This window comes from Microchirus variegatus (genome assembly GCF_963457635.1).
Source record: "Microchirus variegatus genome assembly, chromosome: 16".
Lineage (NCBI taxonomy): Eukaryota > Metazoa > Chordata > Actinopteri > Pleuronectiformes > Soleidae > Microchirus > Microchirus variegatus.
Genome location: NC_139817.1, coordinates 11,084,819 through 11,111,170, shown reverse-complemented (window position 1 = coordinate 11,111,170; position 26,352 = coordinate 11,084,819). Strand labels below are relative to the sequence as shown.

The following is a 26,352-nucleotide window of genomic DNA, read 5'->3' as shown; positions in this document are numbered from 1 at the left end:
CTGTATATTATAATAGAGCATGGAGCACATGCGCTACTGGATTTGTTTTCGGCCTGTATATCACAAGAGTATAATACAAATAGATTAGTTACCGTCAGAAAATACTGTGTCGCATTAACGTACATTTAATATGTAATATAATAAATATACAGGGCATTTATGAGAAACAGTATTATATTCTATCAATAATGCAAATGATGTGTTGCTCAAATAAAGCACAATATCATGTTTACACGCAGGTGTTGATTCATGTTCCATAAACGTACAGGTTTCCATGGCAATATATATAGTAGCTGCATGGTTTCAGAGTGCTTAAGCACTTCTATCATGAGAAGCCTCTTTACCTTGCTCATTTTATGTTGACGTTTGGTGAAACATGCAGATTCTCAACCTTTTGTGCCCAAGGGCCTAAAGAAGAACAGGATGTTGATCTCAAATAAAACCATTAAGCTGTGACCGTGTTGTTTATTTTTAAACAAAAGCAGTCTCTGTGACACAAGTCACGAAACGGTGAATTTGCTTCAGAAACGGACATAACTCAGTATGGATATGTAGACTGCAAACCTTAAACTCATGATTTATTTCAACTGTGTTTTCCCTTCAATTTTTATAAACAAAAAGCAGCTGTTTAGTGTATAGCTTTGCCTCACAGGTGTAACATCTCTGCATTTCCTCATTTCCAGACATGCACCACATCAACATTTCCATATTGGATATTTAAATCAAGTTCCTTCCAAATTATTTAGGGGATTAACTTGGAGTTTTAAAGTTTTACATATTTACTTTAAATAAGGCTATGGCAGAAACATGGCATTTTATGTGCAAGTGCTCTCAGAAATTTGACTTTGATGTCTGAATTTCTTTTCTTTTTTCCTGGCCTTTTAAACAGCATAATAATGAGAGAGTGTCTCATTATTGAGAGTAAATTATTATTATGACTTAGTGTCTTATTATTGACTTAGCGTCTCATAATTATGATATAGTAAATTATTATTATGACTTAGTGTCTCATTATTGACTGAGCATCTCATAATTATGATATAGTAAATTATTATTATGACTTAGTGTCTCATTATTGACTTAGCATCTCATAATTATGATATAGTAAATTATTATTATGACTTAGTGTCTCATTATTGACTTAGCATCTCATAATTATGATATAGTAAATCCTTATTATGACTTAGCATCTCATAATTATGACTTAGTAAACATTATTTTGGCTTACTAATATATATTTTGATTTTTCAAGTGGCACAAACGGGCTTCCATAGCTGTTACACAACTACCACAAATGTCCTATCGTAATTTATGATGTGATAGTTCTTAGATAGATAAACAGACAGACAGATAGAAAGGTTAGAGGTTTCATCCACCTTTCATCATGTGGTAGAGAGAGACAGAGAGGCTGTTGTTATTAATTGCGTGGCATCGCCCTTTAACCAAACAAACCAATGGCACTTGAGAGCGTCTGCACTGGCACAGGTTTCACTGACAGCGCGGTGACGACGTAGGAGATGCTGCTGCTGCTACTGCTGCCGCCGCTAGTGCTGTCATTGCCGGTGCTGTCCAGGTCCTCGTCGCAGAACAAGGTAGGAATAAAGGACAAAGTCTCCTTATTTACGCATCGACCTGATAGAATAAGACACTCCTGGTGTCTTAAACCAGGCGGGGGCTAAGCTAACTGCGACTACCAGTGGTAAAACTGCCTTGTTTTGTAGCTAACCCTAGCTAACTAGCGCTACCCCCCCCCCCCCCCCCCTCACACAGTTTACACAGTTTACACAGAGGGTTGTTTACTGCGGGGCTTACGTTAGCATGAAGCCGAGAGCAGGTGTCAAGTGACCACAGCAGAGGTCAGCCTAACATGACCCACCTTATACCCTTTTATTTTGGACAGTAAACAAATGGGAAGTCCTGTCATCGGCTGTTTGACTGAAAACTGATTCAAATCCGCTCAATATCACTACTCTGTCCTATGGCAAGCCCTTTTTTTTTCTATAACAAGTTCGATTATCTGGAATCACCATTATAGATATATGTGACGTAATTTCCACTGGTCGTAATTGAAGATATATGTGACATCATTCCTACTAGTCAAAACTGCACTTACAGATATCTACAACTCAGCTTTTACCAGTCAAAATGACGTCACTTTTGCCATTTATGTGTATGGGGTTTGTCATTAAAGATATCCACAACTGATTTGTAAATATGTCTAATAAAAGTTTCAGATATCTACAACTTCATTCTGACTATCTGACACTAATAATGATCATCAAAGGAGATTGAGGATCATTAACATTTTCTTGAATTTGAATTATAACTAGTCATGACACTGAAAGTGATATTAGAGATCTCTGCAATTCAGAGAGATATCTATAATGACAAACCCTCATTAATGTTTGTGTCCTAAATTGCCACTTTGTTGGTGCATAGGACATAATAAATTGAATAATAATAAAACTATACTAGAACAAAACTGTTTGATAAATGTAAACATGTTCCACAATTTACCCACAGTATATATTTTTTAGGTTTCTGCCGTTTACACCAAAACAACTTAATATTTTACAGAAACTTTGATTGTTATCATACAGTATATAACAGTAAAATGAAGAGCTGAGACGGATTTACACCTTTTAACATTACATTACATATGAGTAAAGATGAAATATGACGTTGTAAAATTTGCCATAAATCAAAACATTTTAATGCACAGAGGCATGATGGGAGTAACCCTACTGCGCATGACATATGGGCCGCTTAACCCTTGGCTTAACTCGGAAAAAACCCGGAAGTGAAAGTTGTTTTCGGCGTATGAGCTCATTCTCCATTGAGCAGCTTCAAAGGAACAAAAAAGGCGTCAAATGGGAGAGGGGAGGTTCTCTGTCCAGCGTGTGGTGCAACACGCCGTCACCCCATTGCTTCATGTCAGGATAATAATAACCAATCCGCGTCGTGGAGAAAGTGCGTACTGTTTTTCCAAACCCGCCCTCTGAAAACGTATATTTTTGTCGTTCCCTCTATTCGTTATTTCTACATCACTCCTCTGCTCAGTCTGCTGCTCCTCCTGCTGCTCTGTTTTGTTTTGTTTTTGCTAAACGGTTGCACAACCAACCCCGACGTATAAACTGGAAACACGTGTCAAACGACAGGCGGTCGGTGCCGAAACAGGGAGGGAGGGGTGGAGCTTTCAGCCGTGCCGCGGATCGTCCACGCGAGTTTTTAGCCAGATAAGTATCGACTTGAGAGTGGCTGACTCGACATGTGTTACCTTACAGAGAGGACAATGATACGAACATGATCAGCGCCGATGGCCGCTCAAAATACGAGGCGACTCTGCCAGAGAGAGGCGGGAGTAGGAGGAGGCCACCGGCTGAGATGCTGCATCTGCTGTCGGCTGTGATTGTTTGGCTGGTGACCGGCACCACCATCTCCAGCCTCAACAAATGGATATTTTCTGTTTACAACTTCAGGTACCCGCTGCTGCTGTCTGCGTTGCACATGCTGACAGCCATAGTGGTGGACTATGGGCTGATGAAACTGCGTGTGGTGCACCACAGAGCAGCCGGGGAGCAGGACTTGACACCCAATGCTAAATGTAAGGTGTTCTTGCTGAGTCTGACATTCTGTGCCAGCATCGCCTTCGGGAACATGGGTCTGAACTACGTCCAGTTGTCATTTGCACAGATGATCTACACCACCACTCCTCTTTTCACCCTGGCCATCTCCACGCTGATACTGGGTAAGCAGCATCACATCATCAAGTACACAGCCATGATGCCCATCTGCCTGGGAGCCTCCTTCAGCATCATGGGAGAGGTCCAGTTCGACCAGACCGGCTGCTTCTTTGTGTTTGTAGCAACCATGTTGAGAGGAGTCAAGTCCATTCAGCAGAGTGAGTAAACCACTTCCACTGTGTGTCACTGAACTGTTTTCAGCTGTGTTTGCCACAACAGGCTGCATTGGTCTGTCTGTGAGCAGCATACTTAAAAAAAATAAATAATAATAATCTAAGGAAGGACTTTAGATGACATTTCCTGGGGATGTGAGTTATGACCCAAGGGGGAAAACAAATCAAATTTTGGTTCCACGTGATTGTATTGGAAGGTAAAGTCGACTGATTCAGCTTTAGCCATGGCCAATGCATCTCATTTTCTTCCCTTTCCTTCAGCTGATCAAATCTCAAGTTTATTAATAACAAATAATACTTAAATTTATACATACATACATTTATAGCAAAACATGTATGGTGTCTACAGTGTGCGTTTTATGCCTGCGCTTGTTTATCTTTAATTGAGGCTGCAGCTACCAATTATTTTGGAATCTATTGATTAATCTATTTGGTCCATGAAATGATGAAAAGTGTCGGTCATTGTTTCCCAAACCTCAAAATTTGTCCACAAATGTTTGTTATGTTATTTATTAATTTACTGCATTTATGGACACATTTTGAGGGCTTGCATTCTCCAGTACCTTCTCTAGTTTCTTAACTTGAAATGTCCTCTCATGCTACAGACATTAGAGGTCATTTTAGTATTTTCCTTGGAGATCACAGCATTTCTGTGGTCCTGGAACTTTTGAGTGTTTTGGTGATTCACTCCTCGCAGTTTAGTAACACACCCTCACATCACACAATGGCGTCTTTCCTGGTTTCCTCAGTGACATAATAAAAACAACAGCATGCGTGTATGTGTTGGATTGGCTAGAGTTTCTGCCTGTACACAGGATGTACTAATGTGTTGTGATTTGTGTTGTATTTGATGGGGAATTATTTCCTTTATTGGAGCAAGTAAAGTATTTAAATTTTGCTGTATTTATAATGTTTGCTGTTCTGTGGCAAAGACTGGTTGTTATGTGTATAGTACAGCATGTTTCAGAAGAAATCAAACATCATAAAAATGTAAAACTAACAATTTTAAAGTACTTTGTTTTCACGACTCCCAGTGTAGTGATAAACTAAATATTCTGTACCAAAACAAAACCGCCTTAGTCTGAAGTTGTGGCCACAGATTACAGACAGTCTATTCTTGAACTGATATCACATGATGGGCTGCCTTCAGTAGTCAATCTACTGTGCTGTTCTCAGGGAAGCAGCTTTAAAGTTGGTGTATAAACACGCCATTAGTCCTTATAAGACTGTGAAGTTTTCTGAGAAGGAAAAAATGAGAGCATTATCAGATTTTAAAATATTGCGGTGTGCCCTCCAGTTTTTAATTTGTGACATATAGCAAAAGCAGATATCCAGCATTGCCCAGAGGAATGTGATGCTACATATACATCATACCTCGAGGGCCACCTCAGGTTACAACAGCAGGCTTGTGACTTTCACGTCATCGCTTTAAACCCCCACATTTTCCAGTAAAGCTGCTCCGTGTCAGACACTGTCAACAAAAGCCACAGATGAGTATTTGATTTTTTAAAATTTAATATCAAATCTGTGTAAATAAACATGGCATGGCAGGGAAGGTGATGTCCTGCTTTGGACAAGAATCCAAAAAAAAACAACACCCACCAGAGGAAATCTGTGCTCATTACTTTCATTTTCAATCATCAGAACTCAAAGTTAATGTCCACCTTGAGGATCCAAACTAGCCGAGCAATGCTGTCTCAAGTTTCATCGTGCTATTTTCATCCCCTCTCTCTCTCTGTCTCTTTGTTGTTATTTTAACAGTTTCCCCTCATATGTCTAATTTGACTACGTCTTATTCCGTATGCTACATGACCGTAGCGAGGAGCTTGCAGTGTGAGGTTTAATTCAAATATGTGTTTTGCTTCCTGATATCAAAGACTAACACGCAACCTTCCATCATGCGAGTTTTGCATAATTCCTTGTAGTTTTCCCGCTTTGTATGCCCAAGAGTCTTTATCAGTTATATTGAACAATTCTGTTTTTTCAACAAAATATTGGATTGCATAGACCAATGCCTCTATTGATTACAAAGAATATATATACAAACAGTATTATTTCTTATTAAGGAAACGCTGCTTTGTTTGAATTATCATGATCTTATTGATTTTGCGCACTGTGTTGTCAGCTCATGAGCTCGTGTCTACAGAAACTGTCCAACCCTTCAAAGTGATGTAAAGAATCAAGTCATGCACGAATCTATATGTTTATGTATTTCCTGTGTTTTACATTGTTTTCGAGCGATGGAACTATAAATAGCTTCCCTGTCATTTAGGAGGAGCCAGTTGTGGAAGTAGGTGGATCCAAACCCTTTAGGTCCACCATATATTTTCCCTTAAAAGTGCTATATATAAAATATGTAAAACTGTGGCCATTAGCTCTTAAAATAGGTACTGCAGTCCCAGTACAAAACACAGGAGAGCAGTGGTTAGAGCAGAAAGTTACCAAAACTTGGAAGCAAGGAGCCGCTTTCCATAAATTTTGTCAGATTTGTCAGGAAAAATAGAAAGTCAAGCAGAGAGTCATGGCTAACTACTGTAGCTGTAGTGGTTAACGTGTTTTCTGATGATCTCCGATAATGTATCATGGTCGCTTTAGGACTTAGAACAATAAATGTCTTCCATAATGTACATAGAGACAACTGAGAAGTCTTTCCCATCACAGTTGTGTTTCTAACTGCTCAATTCATGTCTTTTTTCTTTTCTGTTTTTACTCAGGTATCTTACTCCAGGAGGAGAAAATCAACTCTGTGTTCCTGCTCTACCTGATGTCCATTCCCAGCTTCTGCATCTTGACTGTGGCAGCTCTGACTTTAGAAAACTGGACTCTGATGGAGTCGCCGCTGCATTACGACCGCCACCTGTGGGTCTTCATCCTGCTCAGCTGCCTGAGCTCCGTCATGTACAACCTGGCCAGCTGCTGCGTCATCACGCTCACCTCGGCCGTCACTCTGCATATCCTCGGCAACTTGAACGTGGTGGGAAACCTGCTGTTGTCTCAGCTGCTGTTCGGCAGCGAACTGTCCGCCCTCAGCTGCGCCGGCGTGGTGTTGACATTGTCGGGCATGCTTATCTATCAGAACTCGGAGTTCATCGTTGGCTACCTGGACGCACGCAGAGCCACGGCGAAAGGAATGGGACACTTTGATGTTCACAAAGAAAATTCTGTCACACCTGAATCAGCGTGTCATCAGCCACGATCGGACGGTAAACAGGAAGACAAGATCGACTGAAGTGAAAGGGTGAAGGAGAGAATCAAATGTTCACTCTTGTCTCATGAAATTGTGACCTTACAAGGCCACGACGGTTGCTTCTAAATTTAATTTAATGACTTGAAGTCAACTTCCTCACTGTGCCAATTCATTTCTACTTTGGTCACATAAAACTAGAGGAGAAGGTTGCCTTTATTTTCCTATTTCCACAGTGACGGTTAACTTCTCTCCTTCATCTGTACATAAGCAGTCTCGGTGTATGCATGGCCGAGCACGCCGCACTGTTCAATACCTCACCAGGTATTCACACTGTTTCTCATAGTCCACTGTGAAGCTGCTCCGATCCTGCTTAACAATAATGGGCTGACAAGCACATGTTTTTGGCTCGCAGAGAGGGGGGGGCGATATGAACAGGCTCTATTTTTATTAAAAGATTCTATTATTGGTACAGTTACCTGACATTCACTTGGCCCTGCTGAAAATAAGTGTCTGTTTTTTTTTTGTTATTTGGGGGCAGCTTGTTTTTTTAAATTGTTGTATTTATGTTTTTGTGTGAAGCAGGAAGTTGATAAAACAGCTGCAAACATCTCTCTGCAATAATAAGAGGCTTGAGTTCTGCGTCAACCTCGACTTCAGGCCTAGATTTTATCTCTGACCAGCGTGAGAGGACGCTCTCTCTCGGCAGAATTAGTCCAATTATTTCCATCTTCCACTGCAACTCGACAATTAGACGCATGAGTTCTCTAAGGAGAGCCACTCTACTTTAGCTCTCTTTTCCCTGAGGGGAGATGAGAAATAAAGAATGAGCTGTCCTTTATGTTGTGCTTCTTATATCCTAACCATTGTCATCTGCCTTTTTTTTTTTGTTCCAGGTGATGTTTGTACATGTTTGTCATCTTTAGATAGGAGAGTGTTCTGTTATCTCTCAGTATTTGTTCACAGGGTTTTTATTTCGTCACGACACATATTGTATCTCCCTTTTAATAACTTTTTGGAAGAGACTATTTCTTTTTTGAATGGCCATCGTAATCTTTAGCTGTGTCATGTACATGCAGAAATGTATGATGTAATCTCTTCAGTCTCCTATACCGCTCTCTGTTTTTTAGAGAAAAGTCGGGTATATAAGCATGCTGCTGCTTTGCCTGACGTCTTCTGCGTATGGTACTATGCCAAATGTTTGCACAGTCGCTGGTGGAGCGGTTTGTGTTGATCGTCATTCACGCATCCATGCCACAACTAAGCCAGTTTTTGTTTCGCTTAGTGTGTGGCTTTCACTTTGTACTAACCCTCGATGTTTATTTTGCCACAAGCAAACACCTGCGGGTGAGCTTGTACTTGACATATCATAGATTTACATTTCAAGAGTGCCATTGTGATGCACAGTTGGTACCATCTGACAATTCATTTTGGAACTAATACTTTCCATAAATTCCTAGCAAGTTGAAAGTTGTTGTTTTTTTGCTACGTTGGTTTAATATCGGTTACACTTTTCAAATGTTTTTACTTTTTTTTTTTTTTTTTTTTTAATACCTCAACTGTTAAAGGTCCAGTGTGTAAGAATTACATCATGACACGGAATGGTGAGACTCTCTCCCTCTCCAGTGTGTCAGGAAACTACTGTTCGGGCTGCTCTAGAAACAAGTCTCCTGCCTAATGTGCACATAAAAAGGCTTATTTTAAAAATCACAAAAACGATTCATCCATCCATGTTCGTGGACAAGTTTTATTTTAAAGCGATCTTACATTTCAACAAATCCCAACAACTAACAGCCCCCTTTAAATGTGACACACTGGACCTTTAAACAGTACTTTTTATGCCTCTGTGTTTGTTCATATCAAGGTATTTAAAAAAAAAAAAAAGATTTTTATTGATATTAAGATGCTGAGTAGATGACGCATGGGGCAAAGCATTGCAGTCGGTGAGAAGTCTATGGGTTCCACTGTATATACTGGTTTTGATTGTTCGCAAAGCTAGTTTGGATGTAAATAGTTATTATATTTATGTATTTTATAATAATATATGGCCTAGTATAATCTTCTGGTTTTAGGAATGAAAACGTTTGCCTCATGCCTTATTTGGACACACTGGAGACGGGGAAGGAGGATTTATTTATTTAGGTTTTTTTCATTTTGGTTTTTCAGTTTTGAAAGCCAACAGCAGCCGTTTTTAAAGGTGCTTCTGTTCCGGGGTGACTTTACAGTCATGGTCTGCAAAAATAAAAAAATAAACTGACTGGTACAATAACAAAAAACACCTCATCACTCAGTCCGTGTCTTTTGCTTTCTGTGAAATCTTTATCGCTCATCGTCACACGAGGATCTAACACCAGTTTTGAACCACTTCTACCAGTAGAGGGAGGCACAGGGCCTCCTTAACCATGAGGTAACCTCACAAGTCCTTTTTTTTCTGACGACACAATATAAATTGTCCCAAATTATTCAAAAACATTTTAAAGTTTAAAAGTGTGGTGCAACTGTGGAGAAATTTAGATTTTTATAGTAAGACCCTGCAGAAAATCTGCTGTATTCTTCCAGAGGTTCCTCCACACTCTGCACACTCTGTGCTCTGTTTGAGAAATTCCTTTGTCTCTGTACATACAGATCACCGGTCAGCATTTTGCCTTAATAAGGCATATTTTTTTTGCTCTTGTTAACCCCTTTGTTTCCCACCACAGAACTCTCCCTCATCCTGAAAATGAACTGCGAGTTTAACTCAAGGAAGGCCTCATTAGTGAAAATGTTCACACGACGTCATCCGTCCGTGCGTCTGTGCCAAGAGGAGGCGAGAATGACAGACATACAGACGGGCCTGATGTGGTTTTTCCCTCCTCCTCCTCCTTCTTCCTCCTCCTCCAGCACCTTCTTTCCATCTTGGGTGGTTGTTGTAAGTGACCTCCACTCGCTCTCCACACATGAGTTGTGGTGAGAGGTTCTGGTGTCAGACCTAAGCTCTCACAGCTCTCCCCACAGGAGCACTGAAAACCTCTGAGGAACCCTGAGACGTCTACTGACGACTGACTCGCAAGATCCTACTAACAGGTGAGTGACAGCTGCCAACACGTCTGAATCTCTTCTTTCACATTTTTATACTTTTAAGCACTTATTCTCTACTTATTCTCCAGTGTGTCTGAGCACATAGTTTTACGCTGTTATCAGATTCTCACAGTAATGGTCTCGTTCCACTACATTACTATATTTGTACGTGCTTTCTGCCTCCGTCAGTGCTGCACTCTGAGAGATACTCGACTGAGACAAACGTTTGTTTTTGCATGGCCACTCAGTTTGTGTCTGCTCAACCTCACACGGATGTTTACGTTTGAATTATTAGACGGAACAGATGATGTCTTGTAAACCCCTTTTTGTTTCCTTTTAAGCTGATTCGGACATATCCAGGCTTTATAGAACGTTTGATTTCTGAATCCAACTTGTTCTATTTACAGAAGTCTGATTCCAGTCGTGTGTTTGACTCCTCTCTTTTAGACATGGAGCCAAAGACTGACGGTGGATCTGCGCCGTTGACCAGTGAAGCTCTGGCTGCTGTCGAAGACGAAGAGGTTCTCAACAAGATGGTGAGCCAATGATTGACCTCTCACCTCCATGTTAATGAAACGGTGGTGAACCAAATAGTGTTTGATACGGGAGGTGAGAACAAACAAGCTGCCACACAAAATGACGTCCTTTTTTAATATAGTCTGACAAATCTTCTTAAATGTCACTCGACTTCGCCTCCCTTATTTGGATGGGACATACACTTCCCTTCGAAAGTTTGGGGTCACTTAGAAATGTCCTTATTTTTTGAAGGAAAAGCACTTTATTTCAATGAATATAACATTAAATGAATCAGAAATACACTCTATACATTGTTAATGTGGTAAATGTCTGGTTTTTAATGGAATATGTACGTAGGTGTATAGAGGCCTATTTCCAGCAACCATCTCTCCAGTGTTCTAATGGTACATTGTGTTTGCTAATCATGTTAGAAGGCTATTGGATGATTAGAAAACCCTTGAAAACCCTTGTGCAATTATGTTAGCACAACTGAAAACAGTTATGCTTGTTCTTTAACCAAAGCAAAATTATTATTTTGAATAAAAATCATTATTTCTAATCTTGTCAATGTCTTGACTATATGTTCTATTCATTTTGCAACTCTTTTGATGAATAAAAGTGTGACTTTTAATGGAAAACACAAACAAAATGTGTAGGTGACCCCAAACGTGAATTGATTCATTGATTTGTTTATCCTGTTCACAGCTCGACAACGCCGCCGATTTCGACGAGAGACGAATGATTCGTGCTGCATTAAGGGATCTGCTGAAGAAAAAGAGAGGTAGAAAACGAATGTCTCCGTACCTCTGTCACTCTTTTGACTCTGCGCTCGCTCTCTAAATTCTCCTCTCTAAATGTGTCGTCAGATAAACGAGAGCAGGAGCGAGGGACGAGGCAGCAGGACTTGAGACAGCAGGGCCTGAGCAAAGGAGGGACAACGGGCGTCGGCAGAGCGTCCATGAACCAGCCATCGACGCACAGTACGTCTGATTGATGGAGTTAGTCTCTGACACCACCTGTAAATATTGAAAACTGATATTATTTTGATATTCCTGGATCTTCTCAGAAGCACCTGGTCAGACCTCAGCGTCACCCTCCACCCCGTTTAACAGAACAGCAGGCAGGTGAGTCACACTTCAGCACAGGAGGAGATCATGCATGTTTGGGTTATTATATATTAAAGGAGACTGAGTTAGAAAGTGAACTAGCAGATTCTGCTCGTTGTCAAAAGAAGTCTGTTTGAATGAAAGTCTATGGGAAAAGTCCTCCACATGAGGGTCACGGGGGACGCTGGTGCCAATCCCAGCTGACACGGGGTCAAAAGGTTGGGTAAACCCTGGACAGGTCGCCACCAGTCCATCACAGGGCCACATAGAAACAAACAACCATCCACTCTGACAGTCACATCGAGAGTGTCCAATTTCCCCAATCCCCATATTGCGTGTTTTTGAACTGTGGGAGGAATCCAGAGAATTTGTCAATATATTTCAATATTGTCATTCTGAGGAATATGGACAACAAAGCACGGTACTTTTGAGTGGACACCAGTGTGATTGAGATACGTGAATGTCCTCATGGCATCAGTCAATTCACGAATGTTGAGGCCTCTTTTAACAACTGGATGGCTCCATCCATTTTTTTATATACAGCATTAATGGTTTGGGTATACATTAACGCTTAAATCTGTCATTTTGTCATGTTATTGGTCAAAATCCAGATGATATTAAATAAAGTTCAGCAGCTGATACTGTATATCCCACGCCCTTCGCGTTTGCTCTCTATCAAATCTCCACCCAAAGCACACAGAAAAACACACTGCATGAAGGAGAGTGGAGGGGAGGGAACTGTTAGTTTAGAGTTTAGTTGATTACATCACCTGAATCAGCTGGACACTATACTTTTATCATAATAAACTTCATAAACTCCATGCCTATCAGGACTGACGACAAACCGAGGTATTGTATAAATATTTGGCAACTATTTGGAGCTTTTTGAGTGTTTTTCAACAATATTGCAAATCCTAAATCACAGTTGAGAAGTCTATGTTATGCCATTTCATGTGTCAGCAGCAGTGTGCTCTAATCGGAGCACAACTTCCTCTTCAGAGCAAAGTCTGTGTCACAATCTCCTCCACCCAAAAAGGGAACAAAACAAAAACATTTCTGTGCGTGCAGGAACATTCACCGAGTTAAACTCTCTGAATAACTCTGATGCATCTCCGTCTCTTCTCCTCAGCAAGGCCAGTCCTGCTGCAGCCCCAGCCCAGAAATGTCCTGCTGCAGCACCCAACGCTAAAAATGTCAAACAGATGCTTCTGGATTGGTGCCGGGCCAAAACAGAGCCTTATGAGGTAAATATGCCCTGACTCTCTTCGCCTGTGAATTATTGCCCTCTGGAGCTATACATAGCTCTGGCCCCTATGTCTCGTTCTGTACCACCGTTTTCTTCTTAAACGGAGTCCACTCTGGTATGAAACAGGGGGTGCACATCCAGAACTTCTCCTCCAGTTGGAAAGACGGCATAGCCTTCTGCGCCTTGGTGCACCGGTTCTTCCCCGACGCCTTCGAGTACTCGATCCTTAACCCAAACAAGCCCAGGGAAAACTTCCAGCTGGCCTTCAGCACTGCAGAGTGAGCGCTCACTTCCTTATATGACGATGAAGATGTCTTATTTGCAGCCCCAGCAGTAGATTAAGCAGATTAAAGTGTTTTTAATGATAGTCTCTGGGTCATTGTTTGTCTTTGTGCCATTTGTCGGTGACATTTTTGCTCTGTGCGTGCAGGAGACTGGCCGGCTGCCCCCCTCTGCTCGACCCTGACGATTTAGTGCGGATGAAAGAGCCCGACTGGAAGTGCGTGTACACGTACATCCAGGAGTTTTACCGCAGCCTGGTGGAGAAAGGCCTGGTGAAAACAAAAAAGCGACTGTAGGCGCCCCTAAAAAAAAGTCACACACAAGCTTACGTGACGTACGATGAAACAACACAGAATGAGTTTTGCGTACTGAATATTGTTTTTTTGTGACCCCAGATTTGCTCCGAGTAAAAAAGCATGTGAATGTTAATGCACTGTCTAATGTGCAGTATTTCAACTGGTGTGTGTTTGTGTGAGTGTGTTTTCAGGGACTCGTGTGTCTGTGTGTGTCTCTCAGTGGACAGCTGGTGCTTTCTGAGGGATCAGTGCATTCCACTGAGATTACACATCTGCAATAATTCCAGTCAGAGCCATAGAGCATCAGTGATGTCGTAGAGGGGCCTGACTGTGACTATTAAAGGCGCTGTATGTAAGAGTTTAAAACGGATAGTGTTGTGTTGTTTTTATAATTTACACAAACACTCTTCAATTATACTTTTCCCAAAACACAATATCGGGACACTTTTATTGTCACATTGTCTTTTGTCTCTCCAGGATGTAAATGTCACAATAAAATGCATCATTTAACAGACTTTAAATGCGATTATTATGAATATAATTTTGATTTTTGCTTTCTTTGTATGCTGTTGGGTAATTACTAGGGGTGTATTGATCAATAGTCACTAGATCAGTGACGCAGCTGAGGCAAATTAGTGTCGTCACTGATGGGACAGATAATGGCTGTGATGCCTGGCTGTGTGGAAGCAGACCTTTGTTGTTGTGCCTGTTTTTTGCTCTGCAGCCCGCCCCTCAGGTGCGCGTGTGCGCGCGTGTGCGATAGAGAGAGAAAGAGACGACGCTGAAGTTGGCACCACATTCGCCTCCGTTTCTCTTTAACTTTCCGTTCCACCTTAAAAAGTGCAAGTTTCAGCCACTGGGTGGCGAGCTATTCTGCAGAGCAGTGCTGATCACACAGATGTTGATGTGGGGGTGTATTTTTTTTTTTGGTTAAAAAAACTTGCCAGCACATACAGGTGCATATACATACAATAGATAAAAATATGCTGGTGCATACTTGTATTTATTAAACAACACAAACATTAAACACTTTAAAAGAACAGCATTCAATAATATTTAGTCATTTTAATATTTAATCATTACTAATATTGATATGTTTTTAGTTCTGTGAGGGGGAGATTGTTGATATAAATTGTGGAAATTTGGAGAAAATCCATTTCAAAAATCAACATTTTGACGTTTTTGTTGCAACAATTGCTGAATTTGCAGTGCCACCTAATGGCCAAATATTATCTGATTATTTATTGCCTTCTCACCTTTCCAGTGATGCCCCATATGTCCATATTTACTGTAGAATTATGGAGAAAATCCATTTAAAATATTAACATTTTGACGTTTTTATTGCAACAATTGTTGAATTTGCAGTGCCACCTAATGGACAAATAAGGTTTCCCGTTGAATGTCTCACCTGATTCACATACTACAGCTTCTCAACTTTCCAGTGATGCTCCATATAACCACATTTACTGTGGAATTTTGGAGAAAATGCATTTCAAAAAATCATAATTTTGACTCTTTTATTGCAACAGTTGCTGAGTTTGCAGTGTCACCTAATGGCCAAATAAGGTTCCCCGGTGAATGTCTCACCTGATTCACATACTAGACCTTCTCACCTTTCCAGTGATGCCCCATATGTCAATATTTACTGGAGAATTTTGGAGAAAATCCACTTAAAAAATCATAATTTAGACGTTTTTATTGCAACAATTGTTGACTTTGCTGTGCCACCTAATGAACAAATAAGGTTTCGCGTTGAATGTTTCACCTGATTCACATACTACAGCTTCTCAACTTTCCAGTGATGCTCCATATAACCACATTTACTGTGGAATTTTGGAGAAAATGCATTTCAAAAATCATAATTTTGATACTTTTATTGCAACAATTGCATGATCTATGGGGTGGATTGTCCTCATGTTGGTCACTGCCTGATGTGCCACACTTAAGCAAAGCTACTGGCTTAACATGATCTTGTATGGGCCATTTCTAGACTTTTCCTCACCGATGTTGTACAGTGACAAATTTGAGGGCACCTTTCCCACTTATATTGGCCTAACACCAAATGCTTGACCTCTTTAGAAGGCTTCTTAGGTGATGTGCTGGCACAGAATTACAACGGCCATAACATTTTTTATATAAAAGAAAAACTTATTTTAAAACATAAAACGTATTAATGGGGTGGTCATTTTATTATTAAATGTAATTAAGATTAATTTGACAATGTAAATCACTGGACAAAATTGTCATGCATGGATTTCCAAGACTCCAAGCTGTCCAATCGTGTATAATATCACTATGCTCCATAACAATATGCTGTATACAACTGACCATGTTGGACAGAGATGGGAGAGGGTGTTAGGCGTGCTGTGGGGGGCACAATGTCCTTCTCGGCAAGTCCTTCCACTCCTATATATTGCAAAGCACTTTGGACACTTATCGGGCATCTATTTCGGGCAGAACTGTGCATGTGCAGTGCATCATTTTTGAATGGATTTTCTCCAAAATTCCACAGTAAATATTGACATATGGGGCATCACTGGAAAGGTGAGAAGGTCTAGTATGTGAATCAGGTGAGACATTCAACGGGGAACCTTATTTGGCCATTAGGTGACACTGCAAACTCAGCAACTGTTGCAATAAAAGAGTCAAAATTATGATTTTTGAAATGCATTTTCTCCAAAATTCCACAGTAAATGTGGTTATATGGAGCATCACTGGAAAGTTGAGAAGCTGTAGTATGTGAATCAGGTGAAACATTCAACGGGAAACCTTATTTGTCCATTAGGTGGCACTGCACAGTCAACAATTGTTGCAATAAAAACGTCTAAATTATGATTTTTGAAGTGGATTTTCTCCAAAATTCTACAGTAAATATGGACATATGGGGCATCATTAGAAAGGTGAGAAGCTGTAGTATGTGAATCAGGTGAGACCTTCAACGGGAAACCTTATTTGGCCATTAGGTGGCACTGCAAGTCAGCAACTGTTGCAATAAAAGTGTCAAAATTATGATTTTTGAAGTGGATTTTCTCCATAATTCTCCAGTAAATATGGACATATGGGGCATCACTGGAAAGGTGAGAAGCTGTAGTATGTGAATCAGGTGAGACATTCAACGGGAAACCTTTGATGCGGCCCAGCCTCACCCAGACTCTAACTCATGCAGCCCCCAGGCAAATTGAGTTTGAGACCCCTGATCTACATGTAATATCACGTGTGTCCACCGGAGGGCAGGTTTAACAGTTGATGATCGATACAATTATTTTTGGAATCTTCCACTTCCTGTTTGTCATTCAGAACTTCCGCGCACGCAGGTGCAGGAGGAGACACACGGAAAAACATGTGGTGGTAACTGGTGCTGAAAAATGATCCACACATTGTTTTTAATGTCGGAAGACTCTATATTATACTGTGACGCTGACCGTGACCGTTTTGTTTAGGAAGCTGTCGTTTCGTGTCGGCCAAAGCCAAGAGTTCCCGGATGTTCTGCTGGAGAAGCCACGCTGGATGAAGACGACGAGCCGCCATGAAGACTCGGTGAGCGGCTTCTTTTACCACGCTGAGACATCATATCAATGTAGTTTCATTTATATTCACCAATTCTATTATTAAAAAACAGACTGCATTACGTAGACATATTCTGATAATGCTGAAAATTAACTCGATTCAAATGTAATGTAAGTCTATGAGAAAATGAGCGACTTCTCACTTGATTAAAATGTAATTTAAGCTCTTAAATATAACGTGATGATAATTTTAGTCCATTTTAGTAAGATAACAGACCAGTGTCTTCTCATATGAATCCTGATTTGTCTAAATAACAGCTAATACTGTCCACTTTTAAATAAGCCTTCTGTGGGGGAAAAAACAACAAATGTCTTTTAATATTTACTTGCTCTAATTTTATCAGTGACCTGTCAATAGAATGACCATAAGTAATGGTTTTATTTAGTCTTAAACGTTTAACTACATTAACGATATTACTCTCACAATCTCCTCAAATAAACTTTAAATTCCTGTTTTTATTAATAGCTAAAACTAATTGATCGTCTTTGTCACTAGAGACTTTGAATTCTCCTGCTTAACCTGCCAAATAAAATTATTAAACTAATCTTTCTGTATAGTATCTATATTTTAAATAAGTGAATTGTCACTTTGTACAATTTGTGTCCAAATAAAAAAAATCTTAATTGTACTATGTTTCTATCACGTTTTTTTATATATAATTTTACAACAATCAAACATAATAATGTCGTCTTTTGAAAACCGTGCTGCTTCTAGATTTTACAATAATTTTCACCCAGTGTTCACAAAATAAATGTAAAACTAATATAATATTAGGTTGTTAAAGAAGTACAATTTTGGAAATGCATAAAATCATTATGTAAAAAAAATGTAATTATACAATCTTGCATAAAAAAAAAAAAGATACTTTAATCCCATGCTCACCATACAAATTGATTTACTTTAACTGATTATTAGACCAAAACTAAATATTATCATTTCCTTCTCTACTGAACATGAACTATTATCAGTTCTTCAGTGACTTATGTTAAGATTTCAATCAATAATCATTGAGTAATGTAACAGTAAACTGTAAATGTAAAGAGTGAAAATAAAGTTACAGCATTAAATAAAGTGTACTGTCTATTTATTAAACAATCTAAACAAGTCCCTTTGGGATCTATTTTTAGACCAATTTATTTTTCCAACTCAGATTAATTCAAAATAACCACACAATTACATTGCCCATCCAGTCTAAACCATAGTGTCAGTGTGTCTCAGCAGGTGAAGACCACCTCTCTCTCTCAGCCAAAGAAAATGCTCAGTTAACTGCAAACTAACACTTGTACATTGTCACAGAAACATGTTCAGCAGCTCTGTTAGTGATCAGTGACACAACTGCAGAGACAGTGTTGGAGTCTTAAACTTATCACTGAAGAGAACTTCTTTAATGATAAGTGCAAGTCTCCACTGTTGTCACTGATCACTGACAGAGCTGCTTAACATGTTTCTGTGACAATTGTTAGTTAGCTGTTAACTTAGCATTTTATTTTGGCTGAGACAGATTTGTTAGTTATATTGTTTATACTTAGTCAAATATTTAAATTTATTTCTTTAACTCTAGATTTAATCTTGTTAATGTTTAACTTGTAACTCTACATTAATACTTAGTAATTTTTTTTTTTATGTTCTAATGTGTTTAACTTTACTTAATTCAGCAGCTTTTCTGGTTTTTGTACTTTGTTATAATTGTTGTCCTTAGCTCCAGTGTTAACTGGTTCATTGAATGTACTTAGTAAATTTGTTTTACTTGTTCTGTTTCTTATAATAAAGATACACATGAAAAAAAAAGTATGCTTGGAATATTTTTGAAAAAACAATTTGAAACAAAGTATAGTTCAAGTTTTTATTTTGAAACACAACAATCCCTGCATTGCACTATCTAAACGCATGTTTCTCTCTGGACAATGAGCGCTCAAGGGATTCTTGAACACTCTTCTTCCAAATGGCAACAAATAAAGACAAAAAAACTGAAGTTCTTTTGGAGGAAACAATTCTTGCAAGAGTCCATCTTCATTCTGGAAGACAAAGAACCACAACTTCAACACAAACACTACAGAAGTGGTGACATGCTGTAAGACAACATACTCACATGATGGTGCAGTCGTATCTTCAAGGAGCTTCTGGTTTCTCAGCCAAGTGGAGCATCATCTCAACAGCATCCTGCAGAACACAAGACACCAAGTTAGACAAATGGACCCTTGTTTAGCAGAACACCAATAAAGATTGTCCATGGGAGACACAATGGCAGTCAACATAAGGCTGGGTATTCACAATAATTTGGATTGTGGCTAACAGGAACACGCAGACTATAGCAGTGAAGATGCAACATAAGTCACTAACACTAAACACATCTAGGTAATTTAAACAACTTTTAGTCAGATACTCCCAATTTAGTAAGGGCACAATGGAAGACATTTAAATTACATCTTCAGGTGTTAGCCTACAGCATTAGCACAAGTATTTAAAGCTCAAGGTCTTGCAGATTAGCAGCTTGTTGCATGAATGACTCAAATCTAACAGCCCTTTCGGATTGTGGGTAACAGGAAGGACACGAGGACTATAGTGATGAAGAGAAGACGCAACATATGTCACTAACTTGGGGACATGGGCAATTTCTAAAGCAGTTAAAGTTAGACACTAGTCAAGGAGCTGTGACACTAAAGCAATTTAAACCCAACTTTTAGTCAGTTATTCCAAATTTAGCAAGGGGACAATGGAGGACATTTATAAATGACAACTTCAGATGTTAGCCTACAGCTTAGCATCTTCCAAATTAGCAGCTTGCTGCATGAATTGCATTTGTGGCCAACAGGAAGGACCATGCGAGTGAAAAAAAAAAATCAATGCCAGATTGAATAAAAGCAAAATGCTTGACCTCAAATCAAACAGACAAGTAACTTTGTTTAAATGCCTTTGAGCATGTTTATTAAACACAACTGCAAACAGTTCCTGTGAAGCGTACCTGAGGTGGTTCACATCCTGCATTACACCTTCAAACATTCCCAGAGTCTGAAGTAAAGACACGAATAAAGGGTCAAGCACATTTGTAAGAGGTCAATAAAGGAAAACTGCAGATTATAATCTGTCCTCTGGCGCCATCTTGTGGTCAGACAGTGACAGCTGGAGATTGTCCAAGCTTCACTGCTGCAGGAAAAATCAGGAATCAGGAATCCTGAAAAAAAAAAATACAGGTTTATAAGAATAAAGAGCAAGAGGAGAATGTGAACTTTAAAAACATTATTAAATGGTTAATTAATTCGGTTAAGGGAATCCCAAACATTTAAGTCACTAGTCAAGGCAGCACTGGCTAAATGCATGTGTGCCATGATTTAAACAACCATTTCTCTATAGAAAATGGTGCAGGGACTATGTTTAAGATGCTATTATCCCCATTTGCTACCATTGCTGTGAGCAAGTGAGCACATTTGAGGATGTAGTTACCAAAAATAAAAAAAATCACCTGATGAAAGTCTGCTGCAGCGACTCAGGATGGAGCTTCTGAAACCTGTGAGAGAGTAAAAAACAAAATGGTCAGAGAACACAGCATTATGACAGCCACCATGTGATTAGAACAAAGGAAACATGCAGACAATGCTGTGATTACCTGGAGCTAGAGTTAAATGGGTCCACTTTGTGCATCACTGCCTTCAGTTTAACCAGGATTCTGAAACAGACCAAAGAGAAGACGTTAAAAAAAGACACAAAGCTTAAGAACAAGTATTATAATACAAATAATAAATCAACAAAAGCAAAGTATGTGCTGTGTCCACTCTCACCTGTGTGGAGTCTGTTCCTTGTTCAAGTGACTGAACAGGAAGTTACGATGACTCCGGGCGGAAGCGGAATAAATGGGAAACCGGCCGGTCTGCAGGCCGTGTGTCATGGCGTCTTCTTTCACCTGGTGAAATGGCAAAAAACAAACAGAATTCCACTAGTTTTCTTTTTCTAAAAGTCATTATCTACACACCTCCTGTGTGGTGACATGTCGCAAGACCACATACTCGCATGATGGTGCAGTGGAGCATCATCTCAACAGCATCCTGCAGCAGACAAGACACCAAGTTGGACATAATTTGACTTTCTTCAGACGTTAGCCAACAACATTAGCACAAGTAGTTAAAGATCAAGGTCTTCCAAATTAGCAGCTTGTTGCATGAACGACTTGAATCCTAAAGCCTTTTTGGATTGTGGGTAACAGGAAGGACACAAGGACTATAGTAGTGAAGAGAAGACTACAGAGTGTGGCCATTTAAAAACATCTCCAGATGACAGCCAACATGAGAACAAGTATTCAAAGCTCAACATCTTACAAATTAGCAGCTTGTTGCATGAATGTGGCTAACAGGAAGCACTATGGTAGTGAATGGAAAAAATAGAGTCCAGATTAAATAAAAGCAAAATGCGTCACCTCAAATCAAACGAGTAACTTTGAGCATATGTTTATTAAGTAATACAGATTACTTGAAGGGGTTGACTTCCTGCATGACTCCTTCAGACATGCCCAGAGTCTGAAATGAAGACAAAAGGGTCAAGAACATTTGTAAAAGGCCAATAAAGGAAATCACAAGATTAAAGTCCGCCCTCTGGCGCCATCTTGTGGCGAAACAGAACAGATAGTGGATGGGGATTTACCTGCTTCTCTGGCAGATTGTTGACAAAAGCTTCCACTGCTGCAGGAAGTGGTACACGGCCAGGAATCCTGAAAAAGAAATACGTTAAAGAAATAAAGAGGAGAATGTGACATAAAAAAACAATAAAAAAAAAATTCAGTGTTGCAGCTCGTACCTGGCTGCATGGACTTCAATAGCATTGGCTTAACGCCTGTGTGCCATGATGTGAAAACAACCAATTCTCTGTGGAAGATGGTGCAGGGACTAAGTTTAACATGCTTAAATCCCCATTTGCCACCATTGCTGTGAGCAAGTGAGCACATTTGAGGATGTGGTTACAAAAAAAAAAAAAAAAATCAAATCACCTGCTTCTGAAACCTGTGAGAGAGTAAAAAACAAAATGGTCAGAGAACACAGCATTATGACTGAGCTAACATGTGATTAGAACAAAGGAAACATGCAGACAATGCTGTGATTACAGGGAGCTACAGTTAAATGGGTCCACTTTGTGCATCACTGTCTTCAGTTTAACCAGGATTCTGAAACAGACCAAAGAGAAGACGTTAAACAAAGACACTAAGCTTAAGAACAAGTATTATAATACAAAGAATAAATTAACAAAAGCAAAGTATGTGCTGTGTCCACTCTCACCTGTGTGCAGTCTGTTCCTTGTTCAAGTGACTCTGAACAGGAAGTGACGCTGACTCCGGGCGGAAGCGGAATAAATAAGAAGCGGCCGGTCTGCAGGCCGTGTGTCATGGCGTCTTCTTTCACCTGGTGATGAATAATGATGCAAGTTCATGGCAAAAAAAAAACAAAACAAACGTACACAAAAGGAATTCCACTAGTTTTCTATCAAAAGTCATTATCTACACACCTCCTTCGTGGGTCTCGGTGTTACCGCTGGAGTTTGGACTGGTTTGTCACGTTCACGGAACCTGTAAATAGATGAAAATAAAAGTTAAAGTGTTAGTGAAAGGTGGGAATCTTTCGCAAATGTCGATGAGACGAATTGTTCCGCTGGATCCAACTGGAGCCGGAACAAGTCCTAGATACAAGGGTTTTGGAAGGAGAGTCACTTATTAAAGCGTTAGTTCACAAAAATGGCAGAACATTGAACAGGGTTTGGTTTCTGGCTCTCACCGAGGATGAGCAGTATTTCAGTCGCAGAGTCTTTTAAAAAAAGAGGGAGAAAAAAAACAAAGACACGTTTTTTTCTGAGGTTCAGCGGAGAATGAAGCCGTTGAAGGAGTTGACTTATACACACACACACACACACACACACACACACACACACACACACACACACACACACACACACACACACACACACACACACACAGGTGTCAGTGGTTGGCCTAATCACCTGCTCATTTACGTCACCTGTGAGTACCTGGCATGTGCAGTGCATCATTTCCACAGTAAATATGGACATATGGGGCATCACTGGAAAGGTGAGAAGGCAATAAATAATCAGATAATATTTGTCCATTAGGTGGCACTGCAAAGTCAGCAATTGTTGCAACAAAAACGTCAAAATGTTGATTTTTGAAATGGATTTTCTCAAAATTTCCACAGTGTTATATCAATAACATTATAACAATTTATATCAACAATCTCCCCCTCACAGAACTAAAAACATATCAATATTAGTAATGATTAAATATTAAAATGACTAAATATTATTGAATGCTGTTCTTTTAAAGTGTTTAATGTTTGTGTTGTTTAATAAATACAAGTATGCACCAGCATATTTTTATCTATTGTATGTATATGCACCTGTATGTGCTGGCAAGTTTTTTTAACCAAAAAAAACAAAAAAACACCCCCACATCAACAGCTGTGTGATCAGCACTGCTCTGCAGAATAGCTCGCCACCCAGTGGCTGAAACTTGCACTTTTTAAGGTGGAACGGAAACTTAAAGAGAACCGGAGGCGAATGTGGTGCCAACTTCAGCGTTGTGAGAAAGAGAGAGAGAGAGAGAGGGGTGCAGGCAGGATGCTGACTGAAAAGCGCACAGCTTCTCTGTTCGAATCCGCCGCTGCGTTGTAGTCAAACACCATAAGAAGGATAATGTATCATCATCATCAGCAGTTGTATTTTAGCATAAACATCAGCATGCAAGAGCCCGGGCACATCCAACGCGACCGCCTTCTGTCCTGACAGCGCGGCAGTGGCGCGGCGCGGCGCAGCGCGGTCTGCACCGTGACGGACACGTTCGCTGTCCACGGTACTGACCGGGTCGCATCCGTCCCGCAGGCTGTGCGGGGTCGGTCTGTACACCAGACCATCATCAGTGAGACCCTGCCCTCCCCTCGCGTGCGTGTGTGTGTGTGTGTGTGTGACCGACGTTGACTGATGCTTTTCCCCTCTGTGGATTTCTGAGTTCACCTTTACGGTTCACCTTGGAGAGGAACAAAAAAGAAAAAAAAAAGGTAAGACATGAAACGAGATGCGTGATACACACCGATGACCCACTGTGCTGCAGCTACGTGTTGATATTTATTAATGTATTGAACTTATCCTTTATGATGTTGCTCAGTCTGCTCTAACGTGTCATTCCACATGTGAGAGCACAGACTGGGTCAGGACACACAGGTGCACAGAGATGTTGTCGGTTTACCAGATTAACTTGTAGATTATGCACTGAATAATGATTTGAATAAGTGTTAAATTGCATGCATGGAATTAAATTACGATTCTTTTTTTTGATTAATATTGAAATTTAACTCTTCGAAATAACAGCGGGCTGTTGCAGAAATTACAAATAGTGAGACTTTACATTGTGCATTTGGGTCACCTCCTCACATTACAAGTTTGGCAAATGTGAAGTGCATTATCACTTTTACAGTGGTTTTAATACAAACTTGTATATGACTCCATGTTGTTTTTTGGCAAATCTAATGCTATGGTCACGTGATTTCCCCCCCCCCCCCTCTTAATTTGCATGTCATGAATGTTTAAAAGAGGTGTTACATTTCTGTGAGGGAGGGAGCACGAGCAGCAACATGGTGGGAGGCTCTCGTTGTTGTGTGACCTACAGTATCTGTTGACATTGTCTCTGTCTGCTGTTCCCAAACCTTCTCATCATGCTTCCCCTTCAAACAAACCTGAGTTCAAAGACACACAGGTCTAAGCCAGGGGTGTCAAACGTACGTCCCGCGGGCCAGAACCGGCCCACCAGTGGGTCCAATCTGGGCCCTCGCATGAATTTATGGGGGCCAGATACTTGTAACTAAATGGTTAACTTAGGCGTAATATTGTCGGAATTGCACTTATTTTTCCCTCAAGACATTTCAGATTGATCATAATATGTTTTATAAAAAGATTTGAAACGTAAAACAAAGGGGGAAAAATGTGTTGTTCATAGGTTATTATGTCAAATTGTGCTGCATGTGGCCCCTGAACTTAAAATGACGTTGACAGCCCCGGTCTAAGCGCTGTACCATTCCACAGTAATCACCAACTATTCTGCTTCATAAAAAGGGTCAGGGGGGTTAAATCAACAACAATGCAGTTCAGGACAATGTCTAAAGTTCCTCATCATCATCAGAACTTTCACTCAATCCTCTTGTGCACCTGTTTACAAAGGAGGCACTGATATATGTTGATATTTTAGCTGCAGGCTACACTTTTTGTTTTTTTGAGGTATGGATGGATACAACACTCAACATCAGTGTTTGTTTTTTTTAATTTAACCTTCATTTAACCAGGATTAAATCACACTGAGATTAAGAACCTCTTTTTCAAGGGAGTCCTGGCCAAGATAAAAAAAATAAGAAACACTCAACATTACACATTTACACAGATAAAACACAAGCAGAAAACAAATAAAAATAATTTACAAGATTATATTTACAAGCACATTATGGGAAAATCAACTGCATATTGTGGAGTCGGCCTCAAGAACTCTCTATTTGGATTTGAAAGAGTTCAATGAAATTAATGCTTAGTTAGTTTCCAGTCTTTCTATTGGACATATTTGGCTATTTTGACATATTTTGAGATAACATATTTTGAGATAACATAAGAGGACAAAAAAAAGACACATAAATAAGTATAGTTTTGTAAAGAGACTATCAGCATCATATCTCGACACTCAACATTTGGACGTTAAAATCGAACATTAAAGGTGCATTATGTAATAAATCTAAAGCAACTGGCCATAAAATCCTCCTAATATGTCACAGAGACTCAGGAATAATGTTCATATAACAAACTGAACTCACCAACAACAACAGTACAGCCAAAATATTTGCATTAAAAAAAATATTTTGCAGACTGCAAATCATGTTTATGTTTTGAAATCATGTTTTGGCATGTGGCGCCACCTAGTGCCCTCTACCAATCATTGCAGTCAGTAGAGTCTCAGCTGCGGAGCAACTACGCTTTGCCAGTTACATCAGAAAACGAAACCTAAAAGACCTCGTTATTTAGAATTTGAATGTAGTAAACGTTTTTGGCCATATTCTTACATATGGCACCTTTAAAACATGTTGATTTTTTTCTACCTTAAAAACACAAGATTGTTCCGTGTCATGATTAACCACAGACTACAATGTTTCAGGTCG

The 26,352-nt window shown here is 39.8% G+C and overlaps 2 protein-coding genes across 2 annotated transcripts; both read left to right on the top strand.

The window, feature by feature from the left end:
- The first annotated feature begins 1,565 nt into the window (after positions 1–1,565).
- Positions 1,566–9,365, top strand: slc35e4 (solute carrier family 35 member E4). The gene is made up of 3 exons (XM_083902565.1): positions 1,566–1,592; positions 3,285–3,901; positions 6,631–9,365. The coding sequence occupies exons 2-3, from the start codon at positions 3,304–3,306 to the stop codon at positions 7,143–7,145; spliced, it is 1,113 nt and encodes a 370-aa protein (XP_083758691.1). The 5' UTR covers positions 1,566–1,592; positions 3,285–3,303; the 3' UTR covers positions 7,146–9,365.
- A 1,241-nt stretch (positions 9,366–10,606) lies between these two features.
- On the top strand, positions 10,607–13,603 carry smtna (smoothelin a; the record flags this gene model as incomplete). Its single annotated transcript, XM_083902314.1, has 7 exons — positions 10,607–10,693; positions 11,379–11,454; positions 11,540–11,653; positions 11,740–11,797; positions 12,909–13,023; positions 13,152–13,303; positions 13,456–13,603. The coding sequence occupies 7 exons, from the start codon at positions 10,607–10,609 to the stop codon at positions 13,601–13,603; spliced, it is 750 nt and encodes a 249-aa protein (XP_083758440.1).
- Between the last annotated feature and the right edge of the window lie 12,749 nt (positions 13,604–26,352).

Bases quoted from the DNA above. Each gene is read 5' to 3' on its own strand.
- slc35e4 (XM_083902565.1), top strand. From the start codon at position 3,304: ATGATCAGCGCCGATGGCCGCTCAAAATACGAGGCGACTCTGCCAGAG. The intron at 3,902-6,630 runs GTGAGTAAACCA...GTTTTTACTCAG, and splicing joins AGTCAAGTCCATTCAGCAGA to GTATCTTACTCCAGGAGGAG.